Source organism: Pyrgilauda ruficollis, unplaced genomic scaffold (genome assembly GCF_017590135.1).
Source record: "Pyrgilauda ruficollis isolate IOZ18807 unplaced genomic scaffold, ASM1759013v1 scaffold25, whole genome shotgun sequence".
Classification (NCBI taxonomy): domain Eukaryota; kingdom Metazoa; phylum Chordata; class Aves; order Passeriformes; family Passeridae; genus Pyrgilauda; species Pyrgilauda ruficollis.
In genome coordinates this window covers 11,919,381-11,932,971 of record NW_024523822.1, presented here as the reverse complement: position 1 = coordinate 11,932,971, position 13,591 = coordinate 11,919,381, and the positions used below count along the sequence as shown (strand labels likewise).

The 13,591-nt window shown below is 37.6% G+C and overlaps 1 protein-coding gene across 1 annotated transcript in view; it reads left to right on the top strand.

The window, feature by feature from the left end:
* The window catches only part of RSPO2 (R-spondin 2), a 98,665-nt gene extending 86,069 nt beyond the window's left edge, over positions 1–12,596 (top strand). Inside the window, exon 5 of the mRNA XM_041470833.1 lies at positions 11,767–12,596. Within this exon, the coding sequence (XP_041326767.1) occupies positions 11,767–11,876 (110 nt within the window). The 3' untranslated portion in view covers positions 11,877–12,596. The remainder of the gene's footprint in view (positions 1–11,766) is intronic.
* The last annotated feature ends 995 nt before the right edge of the window (positions 12,597–13,591 follow it).

The following is a 13,591-nucleotide window of genomic DNA, read 5'->3' as shown; positions in this document are numbered from 1 at the left end:
GCAGCATGGGTGGAGCTGAGCCTTCCTGCAGGCACACTTTGCTTCCATGGGCTGACAATTTTAGTGCGTCCTCTTCTGCCTGCAAAGCTGTGAGTAGTAGTTGCTGGATTGGTGGGCACTGAGGAAGAGCTCGGACAAAAATGTCCCCAGCAGCTGAAGCTGGATTCAGAAAAGGGACACTCCCTGTAATTATAGTAATGCTGATTTCATTTTGAAAATACTCAGGTTATGTTTCTAATGGCTTTTCCTAGACATACATTTCAATAGTGAAGATAAATAACAGACTTGGGCTCTGTGGCACCACCCTGAGAGATCACATTTTGCTTATTGCAGCTTCTGATGTGAAAGATGTTAAAGGCATACAGCTAAGTCCAGCCTAGATTGTTTTGGTTTTCTTTGTTTGGTGTTGTCATGCCGTCAGAAGAGTTTAACCAAGCATAGTTACTTTAAAAGTAGAATTTATTTTTGTGAGACGAAGCCTGTACATTCATATATGGAAAGGTTCTGCAAAGTTTGTTCCTTTTGAATTAATATTTGCAGCTGTAGAAATGAAGCTAACAGGAGCATCACAGGAGTCATGTCCAGGTCTACCTACCATACTTGAATGTGTTCAGACTTGGGACATTAATAGACCTATTGAATTTTCTTTATCTTTACCACAAAATAAAATTAAAGCATTTGCTGGCTGGATGTCTAGAAAAAAGTGGTGATAGACTCTAGATGTATCTGTAAGCATTAGTCAGTTATATAAACTGACTAATTTAGTCAGTTATATAAACACCTTTTAGGAAAAGTAATAATCTGAGGATAATGGTAAGCTATACTATAGGGTAGACCCAGAGAAAAATGTAGGTTATTTTGTAAGGCAATCAAAATTACTTTTCATATAGTTAAATATGAAGTTATTCTGCAGAATCGAAGAGTTATAGAAATAGGAAAGCATAGCTGCAGGATGAGGAATGACATCCAAAAAACAGTGTTTCTCAAAATAAATCATTTGAGTCCACTACAATACATGGAGAAAAATTTCAAATGCAATTCCTTTCTGTATAACTTTAGTAATAAGGAAGAAGCAAAATAAATCAGTTTCAGAATTCTGACATCCAGACTGAGACCTGTATTTTATAGAAGATATTGGAAAAATAGTTCACTTCGAAACTGCAAGTACAAGTGAAAAAGAATTATATGAGGACTACAAAATAAACTTTAAAGAAAGGTGTACAAAATCTGCCACATGTTTAACTTCTCAGATGATGAACAAACATCTATCTACAGTCTGATCTAGGACAGAAAGGAATGATAAGAAATAATACCTGTATAATGAAGTTCAAGTTAGGATTTGGACAGAAATTCTGGTGGTGGAATTATTAACTGCTGGAACAATTACTAAAATATTGAACCCTCCATCTCCTCTTGTCTTTGGATTTAGATTGGACAAATTTTTTTCTACAAGTTAGTAGCCTCAACAGCATATGAAATTAATGTTTCATTTCTCATGTTTATGTAAGAAATCCCAGTAAAGGTTCTCTTGACCCCAATTCTCATTTGTAATCACTGCAGCATCTAAAGTTTTAAGCTATAAAACATGTTTTCAATCATTTTAATGTAAAGTGTAGGCATTCTAAAAGAGACAAATATTATCTAATTTGCCTATGTATTTATTATTTCATCTGCAAACTTTGAAAAGCTATGCAGGTATGAATTTCTAGGGCCTCATAGTCTTGGGAAAGTGCTTCTCATTAAGCCAGCAAGAAAGCCACTGTAACACACTTAGGGAGCTCATCCTGTGACTCCTGCCTGGCCACAGCTCGAGGACAGTCACCATCTCTACAGGAGTTCACTGAAGCTGCTGGCTCTTAGCTGGCACTGCACTGGGGGCACAGGTTGGGCCACATCCGTATGGATTGGCTCAGAGCTCCCAAGCCAGCGCGATGCCTGCAGGAGCAGCCCTGGCCTGCGCTGCCTCTCTGGAAGGACAGGGCTGCCCCAGGGCAAAGTTCAGACCGTGGAGGTAGGGTCTGGAGATGTTCTCTAGCACTGCACAATTTAGTAATGCAGGCCTAGCATTACTAGGGAGAAGCTATACTGTGTGGAATGTACAGGTAAAGGGAAGTCCTCCAAGCTAAATTTGGATCTCGGTCTGATCAAATGTCTGGAGAAGGGAAAGGTGTGCACTGTATTCAGCAGTGGAGTTACAGATAAACAGAGACTGCCTGACCAAATTCAGGCAGGCGCTGGAACATCCTGAGCACCCTGACATAAATCCAGTGAGTGCCAGGGAGCAGAGCAGGTGCACAGCTCGCCTGGTGCACTCTTCACCACATGGGCAGAATGAGGCAAGAATTTTACACCATATTAGAAAGAATGCGTTCATATTCACTTTCAGTTATTATTCAGAAGGAGTCTTCCTGCTGGGCTATACTTTAGTTTGTTGTCAGGTGTTTAATTTAGCCTCTTCCTGAACATCTATGAGATTTACTGTGCAATAATTAAGGAGGGGCATGAGGAATAAAAAAAAAAAAATTTCTGAGCTGTTTCAGTTATAAAAAAGGAAGAAAATAAAATAAAAAGATCCTGAAACAAATTTATTCCTCAGTTTTTGACCTGAATCCTTGAAGGAAATTTAAAAAGGACTAACTCTTCATAACTAAATAGTATTCCACAGAAGAAAATATTTCTCTAAAAAAAAATTAGCTTCTCAGTATAATCTTCCTCTCTGTGAGAAACCCTTAATTGAATAAAAGGCAATTTCCAGTATGAAATTAAACGTTGGGGGTGCCAAAAATAAATGTTGCTTTAATAAAAATCATTATTTATTCCCAATATGATGAGATAAAAAAAAAATAATTAAATTCAATTGGAGACAGGAAGAAAAATAAAGAATCCATTTTGAAATAGTGAGCAGAAGGAGTTTAAAGTCAGATTAGTATCCAGTCAAGCCTAGAGAAGTTCAAGCCAATTAGTTTTTAGCTATGAGTGTTGCCTGTAGAGTTAAAGTGTATTTACGTGTGTAATACTCTTGAGAGTGTATACATTTTTTTATTATTATTTTGAAATTTGCTTTATATTTCTCTGTAAAACGAGAGAAAATAAATAAACCCAAACTTTCCATTGTAAATATTTTGCTTGGCTCTGCTTGCAAAGTATCTGATCTGACATGGTGTCGATTAAGATAAGAATTGTGAGTTCCCTGCTTGCAACTGATATTCGTATTGTTTGAATTCTGAGCTAAATTTACATTAGACAAACATTTTGGTTGCAGTGGAGACTTGCCTGTTTTCATGGAACTGTGACTGGGAGGACAGTGGCACACAACATTTCAGCATCTGTGTATTCAGTTAAACATGAGGTCTTCTATGAGAGTTTTACAGAGTTTCCATGTCCCCTTGAGTTTACTGGTTTTCCTCTACCCCGAGAGTGCTTACTCTTACTTTCTTCTCTGAGTATGTTTGTGAATTTGTAGTCTTTCACTTGCCATATTCTTTCATGAATATATACTTCTACAAATAAAAAATAATATTCCTGGAAATGTTGGGAGTGCAAGCCAGTTTTCAGTTCATATCTCACTGCCATCTACTGTATGTGCTGGAAAACTGCACTGTGGGAAATGCATTGCATTTCAGTTTGTAAGATGACTCTTTTTCCCAGTTAATTTGCCCTAAAGTTGAGGAAAAAAACTACTGAACTTTCAATAGACTGTGACATGTGAATTCATTATTTGTGTAGGAATCAGTATTTCTTTAACAGATGACAATGTCTGATTACACCATATTGTCCAGAAGGAAAGAACATCAGATTATACGGTATTGCTTAGTTTGTATTCAGGCCAGACTAAAAATATATGAGTAGTTTGGGAGAAAAAGAATACCTCACTTTTCTTATTCTTGTCCTAAGTTGTAATACCTTTAATTTCTTGATGGAAATGTCAAAACAAAAACCTAGCAGGATTTCAATGCAGGAACTTGAGATATTTTGATATTTCTTTTAGTTGAAGAATTAGTCTTTGAGTCTTTTAAATTAGCTTTCATCTCAGTATCTGATGTCTAATGTATGCAAACATCAAGTATATGCAACATTAAGTGCTGGTTGGGATAGATATAATAATTTTGTTAAAGTTGTGACATTATTAAGTTGAAAATAAGCTATCAGGATTCTGGGTGTCAGGAACTGAGTGAGGTATCACTCAGATCAGTTTTGCACTGAGTGCTTTTTTAGTGGTTTCTGTAGAAATTAAAAGGTTTACTCAAGAAAGAAATTCTTCTGATTTCATTAGGAAAGATGACACCAAATAGACAAGAATGCATGCAAAATATCAAACTCTGTGTTTGCATAAGTAAATTCCACTTCTTAGTCTATTAATAATTTCATATGCTGGGAATATATATTTATACCATTAGCTACCAGTATTACACCAAAAAGAATAAAAGAAGACCAGTAAGCTTGCAAACTCAGGCATTGCAAAGCTGAAGAAATGCCTTTATTTGCTTCTTATTTTTATCTGTTTTGATGATGTCTATAATTACGGTATGGGTTTTTTGTATTCTTATTCAGTAATTGTTCTAAGACCTCATTTACTGAACATTATTTAACCCTTGCAAATGAGGAAAGAATGATTAAAGAATTCTTTACTTTTTGTGATGATCATTGTTACCATGTTTCAGTGCTTTGCAAATGTTTATTAACCCACCTTTACACATTCTGGCCTTTGGGGGTTTCAAATGGTATTGTGAGCAGCTGATGTATTCTGTGTGATCATTCCATTCCTTCTGCTGTCTTCAGAGGTAAATACATGTTCACAAGACTTTGTCAAATGACATCAGAAATTCACCCAGGAAAATGAGGAAGTGGTTTCTGACACTTGACTCTTTCTGTTGCATCTTCTCAGTCTTATTTCATTTCCTGCGTCACCATCCAAGTCCATATGCGTTTCACTCCTTGTCCCAAAAGATATTTTAGTTTGGCTGATTTCCTCCAAATCATATTCCTCCTAAAGCACATATTGAGCACAGCCAATTTCAGCCTAAATGTTATGGCATTAAAAAAATCCACAACTGCAAACTAGTTTAGGAAAACTGTCATGAATTCAGTAGCAGGTGAGATTGGTAGAGATGTCCATGGGTTGTGATTTGCAAAGTTATTAAAGCTCTGTATGTCCCCTTCTTTTGGGCCACTTGTCAATGTTTATTTGTAAATCATGCTTTAGAAAGAGGATGACTCTGTAGCAGTGAAGAATTTCTTTTTCCATTGAGTGTGTGTTTATAAGATTTCTTAACAATTTGTGCATTTCTCTAGCAGTTTCAGTATCCAGAATTTTTAACTGAAAGCCCTGGGAAATAAATTATTTCTGGGAATAATTTCTGGACTGAATTCTTTGTTTGCTTGGTTTTTGGATTTTTGCAGTCAGTGTTTATGTGCAGCTTGATGTGTGGTGCAAATGCAAACTAAGTGATGAGGCATTTGTGGGTCTGTGCATGACCAGTTTCTGCCACAGGGACTCCTCCAGAAGCTGATTTGAGGAATGGCTGAGGGAGCTGGGAGGGTTTCTCCTGGAGAAGGGGAGGATCAGGGAAGACCTTATTGCTCTGCAACTACCTGGAAGGGGGCTGGAGCCACGTGGAGGTTGGGCTCTTCTCCCTGGCAGCAAGAGATGGGATTAGGAGACATCGCCTCAAGCTGTGCCAGGGGAGGTTCAGGCTGGACATCAGGCTGGAATAATTCCTTTCAGGAATTTATTCACTGAAAGGGTTGTTAAACCAGCAAGGTGGTGGGGTCACCATTCCTGCAAATGTTCAAGAAAAGACTGGACAAGGCACTTAGTGCCATTGTCTAGTTGGCAAGCTGGTGATTGATTGTACTCAATCTTAGAGGTCTTTTCCAACCCAAATGGTTCTGTGATTCTGTGACTGTGACATGGTTTAGTGGCAAATATGGTGGTGGTGCTTTACTGGCAGTTGGACTTGATGATCTTAGATGACTTTTCCAACCTTAATGTTTCTATTCTATGATTCCATGACCTGCCATCTTTCTCTTGAGTTGATCTCATTGACTGATAATTCATTGAGTATCTATCATCTTTCCACTGCTGTCATTAGTTCCCTATATCCTTCAGTGATATGTCTTGATAATAACTTTCCTAGCTTTCCACATGGATGAAATGCTGCCACACACAAGGTCTGTGGTAGAACTCTGTCTGTAAGAGCATCATGCACAAACATGCAGCATTTTGCTCCTTAAAGGACAAGTGAAAGGGGAGGAAAGACTAAAAGGTGTATTTAGCAGGGTCTGCTTTTATCTTAGGATTCCCCTGTGCCTTGCTACTAGTAGTGAAAGTTCTGTGCATGAAAATCCAGAAGGGAAAAAGGCCCACACATGTAAATCCCATAATTCAGTAATCATCAATAGAAGAGAAAAATGTTTTAAATAAGGGAGTATTAAGCATTCTGGTAGCTCTAATATGATGATTTATTTGTATGTAAGACTGCTGAAATTAAGCTGTGAAATAAAACTGCAGATGGTTGTTTTGTTCTTCCCTTTTATTAAATGCTTTAAATTTGCTGCCCTCCTGTGGCTGTATACTATACTTTCTCTGCTGAAACTCCCAGTGGACAGGATTCCGTAGGACAGCAGTATGTGCAGCAGGGTTTACAAACCAGATGAAGGACAGCTCAGACACTGAACTGGTGCTGTGTGGCTGAGTCAAGAAGCTCAAGAAATGTGGCTGGGAGTCTCTGTGAATACATTTTCTACCTTTTAACTCTGGAGGGCCGGGACTGCCCTGGGTGTTAGGAATCTGCTGCCCAAATTCTGTCTGGAGAAAGCTGCCTTTGCAGCTGTCAGGAGGTGATAAGGGCTTCTTCTGAACCAGGTAATATGTGTATCCCCAGTTGGCCAGGTGGCAGTATTTCCAAGTATCTTTCAGCTTGGGGTATATGAGACAAACCAGAAAACTGAGCACAAGTTGTAGGAAGAAATGGTACAAAAAAAGGTACAAAAATGGTACAAAAGCAACATGAAATGAAAAAAACCCATAACCCAGCAAGATCCAACTTATGTTTGTTTTTGGGTTTTTTTTTGTAGCTGTTACTCTTTGGTGTACAGACAATTGCTGGGTATATAAGCATAAATAATGTTTTATCAGAAATTCATATTATAATTGCATGATAACCTATAAGTTATTGGACCATTACCTATATGTTGCCATTAAAATACATGGTTAGCTAATGATTATATTTCATTGCATAGCATATTAGTAGCCCAAGTACCTACCATAACTAAGTGGTCTGGACAAAAGTTTAATGAGTAACACTGTAAAGACACCACCCACTGGGGTAAGTTATTTAAAGGATAAAGACTTACTCATTGGTAATTTATAAAGCAAATTGAAAAAATGAATTTTTAAAAATTGGAATAAAGAGTTTAAATTAATGGCTTTACCAGTATTGCTTCTACAGAAATAACCCATGCAGAAATACGGGACATAGAATCATAGATTGGGCTTTCAAGGCTTCTTTTTTGGTAGGTAGATGAACACTGAATTCAGCTACATTTCACATATTTCTTGGGCCTTATACATTTCACTGTATACATATGACTTGTTTAATTTGAGAATTAAAGAAATTATGTAAGTCATGTTCAGAGCTGACTTCGATAACAGAAATTGAGGAGCCTGTTTTTAGACAGTCAGAGATAAAAAATGCTTTCCAACAAAAAGGTAGTTAGCTAGTTAGTATGCAAGGGAAAACACAATCAAAATAAATACAAGAATACAGTATACTGTATATCTGAACAGTGCTCAGACATCATGCTCTTTGAATGAATTATTTGTATTTGCTCCCCTTTCTGCTAGCATCATAGTCTTAAAAAAAATGACAGCAGTCATAAAACAAAGATTGAAGATGAAGCCTGGAGATCTATAACTCAGAAAGCAGAAGCAAGATGCATTGCTATCTGCCAGATGACAAGCAGATGAGCATCCTTCCACTAGAAAGGATGTAATGTCACTTAAAAGATCAGTGCTGACTGTGGATTCTGGGCAGTTGCAATGGATTGTTTGCTTGCTTGGATGCTGCTTCTCATCAGGAGAGGATTTTATGGTAATTGGATCAGACTTAATGTCTCAGATATTCATATAACCATAAAATGGTTTGGGTTAGACCTTAAAGATTGTCTAAACCTCTTGCCATGGGCAGGGACACCTTCCACTAGACTGGGTTGCTCAAAGCTTCATCCATCCTTGGCCTTGAACACTTCCAGGGGGGGGGCAGGCACAACTTCTCTGGGAAACCTGATCCAATGCCTCACAATAAGGAATAGTGCCTCACTACCCTCACAGTAAGGAATAGTGCCTCACTACCCTCACAGTAAAGAATTCCTTCCTGATATCTAATCTTAACCAACCTTCCTTCAGTTTAAAGCTATTTTTTCCTGCCCTATCGCCACATGCCCTTCCCTGTAAAAAATCCCTCTCCAATTCTCTTGTGTTGTCACTTTCTGTTCTGTACAATAACATTATAGCCTGGTTTTGATGGTGATAAGACCCCTCTAAAGAGGCAGAGTCCTTTTGCTCACTCTCCTCATTTTCTTCAGTCGGGAATTACCTTTTTTGTGCCACAGCAGGTTCTGGACTGTAATACAGTGCTGCTAAAAATTTGCACTCCTTTTCAACTGCATGACAGAGACAAGCATTGCAGAGCCCTGCTTCCAATGGAGAGAGGAACTTGGGGTCAGGGCTTTTGCTCTAAGGAGCAGGAAGTGAGCGGGGCAAGGTATGGGGAAGGTTGTGCATACACCCTGCACACAACCTGACCCATGACACAGAGCACAGGTGGCTGCTGCCATCCTGGCCCCAGGGGACAGTCTCCTCCATTGGCTGTCCTCATCCCACTGCCCTCCTGTCAGGGAAATGGGATAGCTTGGCTCACAGATCCTCTCAGAGGATAAACTTCATGTTCTTCAAAAGATGTCAGGAGACACTGTATCAGGAGATGTATCAGGAGATACTTCTGTTTTCTGTGCTTCTACCGATAAAATAAACACTGTAATTGAAATCTGCATTTAATAAAAGTTGTTATGCATGGGGACTTCAGCAGCATACTTTGTTTGAACTCTAGTCTTCATAATCAGTTTTTTTCTTGCTAATCTCTAATCTCTGTTACGTTCTACTAACAGCATGGGAACTGATGGTTACCCAAGAAATACCTTTTATATTCAGTTTTGTGGTTAAAATGGCATTTGGAATTTGGGACTCTTAGCATCACCAAATCATCTGGATTTTCTCTGTGTGGTTTAATATTGTCCTGAAAATAATGAAACTTAATCTGTACAACGGAGCAATTTGAGATATAGTGAGCAGCCAAAGAGGTCCTAACAGAAGAACAAACTATCATTTATCAGTGGCTCAGGGATGCTGCCTCTGCATGGGTAGCTAGTCCACAGCACAGGTAGAAGTTAATTTGCCTTTGGTGTCCCTTGGAATAAAAAAGCAGGGAGGGAGACAATTGCTGCAGAGCAGCAGAAGCATTGCAGTGTGCAAGTTGCACAGCGACGTTAAACCATTGAACTCTAGACCTGTTAATTTCTGATTTAAGGATATCATATGGGGAGTGTGCTGGCAATCTGGTTTGATGTTTGTGTTGCAGGAGCTACTTCCTAAGGCTTAGACAGAGATACCAACTGTGTTGTGTGTTATTTTATCAGCTCAACTCACAGTTTTTTAGAGGAAAAATAATAGGATTTTTCACTACCTTAAACTTATAGTAAGCAATTAATCTAGTTCTCTGGAGGAGGTCATAGAGAAACTAATGAGACACTGACTGAAGTTTATATTTCTTTTACTGATTGGTCTCTAGTGGAAAACCCCAGAAGGTAAGATCACTGAGCAAACTGTGTAGAAAATTTCCAGTAAAGCTCCTGTTGATTCTGCTGGTCTTGTGAGAGTCAATTGACGAGCAGAATTGGTCACTTTTCTCATATTATTTCCTCTCATCTACTCCTCCTTAATAAGCATTTCAAAGATTTGGATAAAAAAAATTAGCATATTGAAAGTGCAAGTTAGACTACAGTGTTGATCCATACATTCAGGCAAGTTCTGATGCCTTAAAATATACCAACCAGTGGAATTCCATAAAAAAGATTATATTGAAATTTCTGTAATTCAAACCACCTTATTGTAATGCTACTTTGTGTCAAGTGTTCCTTCCCTCTGACCTCATTAGGCGTGCCTTGTCATTAGATACACTGTTACTAAAGAGTTTTAACTTAAAAGCTGCTTTGATTAATGCTTGGTTGGACTGAGGATTTATTGTGTAGGATTAACTAGATTTAAAAATGGCAAAATGCCTTAGTAACTTTAATGCCAGACTTTAATGAGAAGCAGAAATAAACTCCAAGGACCCTTACGATTTTTAATGTGGACTAAACTCATGTGCTTGTTACCTTAATGTCCTGTCCTATTTTATATACAAGTACTCCAATAATTCCTAGAGAACAGTAGCCTAGAAAGTGTATTACAAATGTGTAACCTGAAGTATGTACATATTTCTAATGAATCACAAATTTTGATAATTTTATAATCAGATTTATTCAGTATTATTATCAAATAGAGGAAAACCCTTTGCACTGGTTTGGGCCTTTTAAATTAAGAAACAATATGGAAATAAGACAAAACCAGACTGGCAAACATTTTTCCCAATAAATAATGTACTGACAATGTAGATGAAAAATGCATTTTCACATTTTTATGTAATCTGCTAATCGAATTTCTTTTTACTGTCTTCTTAAGTTCATTAAGTGCTCCTGAAAGTTTATAAAGTTGGCGCTTCTAGAGTTTAATAACCTTATTTTTTTACCGTTGATCACATATTTTAGTATATGATACTGCCAAGAAAATCCAGACCATTCTCACATCCGACAACATTTGGTCGTCTCCTTAAATCCTACTAGACTTGATAGGATTTAAGCATATACTTAAAAGGTAATGCACTGCTCAATGAGGGCCTTTGTATCTGACATTTTTTCTGTCCATGCTATCTTCGCTGAGATAACCAAAGGGCACTGATTTATTATTAGACCTAAACAGGAAAAACTCTCATTCAAAAAGCTTGTAAACTTTTTTTTCTGAATTGATGGTGAGTTCCCAATTTTGTTTATTTTTCAGTGAACTTTCAATAGTAGAAGCATGTATTTAAATTTTTGTTTCGGCACAGTTATATGCTGTGAGAATTAGGCACAACGTACTTATAAGCAGTATCAACAGTTCTGGTACTGCAGTTAGGATGGTATCCAACCGAGTTCTTGGGCTGTAATGCCAAATTTCTCATTGAAATCACACATGTGTTGGACATGACTTAAATAGGATTACTCACTCAAGCAAATTTACACAAGGGTCTAAGGCGTATATCCAGCTTCCAGAGGGTAAGGAGCCTGCATTCTCATTTGGCTCTGGGCCTTGGGCACTTGCATAACGTTGCTTGTGTAACTTACCCTGCCAAAAATGAAACCTGCATCAACATGGTTACTCATACCAGAAAAATTGTGCCTGTGGACAAGTGATGACAGTCAGGGATCCTGCTTCCTTTTGTAATACACTGAAAACTTCTGTTTTCACTGATGATTGAAGCTCTTTAGCCAGCATTACCATTGCAGTCCCTATTGATAATTTCTGTACCACTGAGTTGTTTTTGTTGGGTTTTTTTTGTCACTTCTGGATTCTTTACTTGACTCATTACTATCATTTGTTTTTCCTTTTTTTTTTTTTTTTTTTTTTAGGGAGAAGACCAGCAAAAACGAAGGACAAAAAAAAGAAGAAAAAGAATTTGATGGAAAGGGCTCAGAAGCAGCACAGCATCTTTTTAGCAACAGATAAAACAAGCCAGTAAAGACTTGATTTTCCTTAATGTATTTTTTTGCAAAGTGCACAAAAGCTGCTATATGCTCCTGCCCATGGATGCACTACAATTCAGCTGCTTTGACAGTATTGGTGGCAAATAACTTGTGAAAATAAAGCCCACAAGCTTGTTTGTTTTATTTATATATTTTTTATTTTATTTTTTCCTTTCATTTTTGACCTGAAGACTTCAAGGTCAGGAGTGCACTGAGCTGGATCTGTGGAAGTGGTCCTGAAGTGCATCAGTGATATTGTTCTGAGTGCCTGGTCAACCTGTTGTCAAGGAAAGAAACCTACACAGCACCAGTAGGTGGACTTGTGCATTTTTAAATAAATAGGGGGAAAAGGAAGTCTTGGAGGTGTAGGTACAATTGGATTTATGGCCTTTGTTTCCTATATTTGTACATTTCAAGAGTAAATGGATATGACTTACCTACTTAGTGTTAATGTACATTGTTCTCACCCCTGCTACGTCGACACAGTTGTGTAATAAAACTGCTTTAAGACAACATGCTGCAGGATTCACTGCTCAGACCCACCCAAGCACAACAGACTCTGTGTGTACATATTACTCTGTCTACATATAAATGAGCATATTTACTGTACATCTATGCATTTTTATGTATAATATTTTATACATGTTTAAAGGTATGTCCTGTTGGTTCTAGTAATGTACTTTAAATAATCCAGTAAATGTTTACTTTTTGCTATGTTTTAACTATCTTCTCATGTTCCTCAATAGTTACAAACTGGATTTCTTTTTCTCATCTGCAAAGCACGCTCATTTGCAGAACTACCTTGCACTGACCCTCACAATGGAGTGTCAGCTCTGAAGTATACTTACCAGACTAGGAATCCACAAATTCTTTCTGCTATTCAGTACTTCTGTCTCAGCTCCCATGTATTTTGTCTCAGAAAAAGAAGATTAATGTTTTTTAAGATGAGGCATGATGATGGTAGAAGTTTTGAGTGTCAGGAGAGAATTTACTTGTAAAGTTCTTGGTATCTAAGACTCTATGTGTAGTTTGGGGTTTTATGTTGGTTTTTTTTTTCCCATTGTAATGCAGTGTTTCATTTCAGTTAGTCCTGATGCAGTCAGATAAGAAAACAAATAATTTTTCTCCCTGAATGAGGGAGAAACAAAATAAAGGTCATGTAAGGTCAATCATTCAAAAGTATAGAAAACACCAATTCCCCAGTATTGCTGATTATTTGTAGATGCTTAACAAATTTATTCTGCAGCTGTTGTTTGCTTTGGGATATTTTTTTGGGAGGAGAAGTAGAGACAATTTTCTGTGTAGGACATTAAAATGGCACAGGATATGTGATTTGGTAATCTAGCATTATTGAGCTAGCATTCAAGGTGATTTTTGGATACCTGACAGGGAAAGCCTACACTAAAATGCCTGTCACTTAAGAGAAATTATTTCTCTTTTAGACCTAAAACTTGCATACTACCTACACAAAAATAAATGAAGCAGCAAAACAGACCCCAGACCTCCACAAACCCCTTTTTGACATACACTTTAGAAAAACCCCACAAATTCCAGTTTTAGTTTTATGGGCTGTATGCTTTTCAAATAAATGAGGGAAATAAAGCATCTGTAAGCACAAATATATCTGCATTTAGCTATGACAAGTGTTACTACGAAAATGTACATATGTTAGACACATATGAATGTTCCATCAAACTGCTTGTGGACTTCA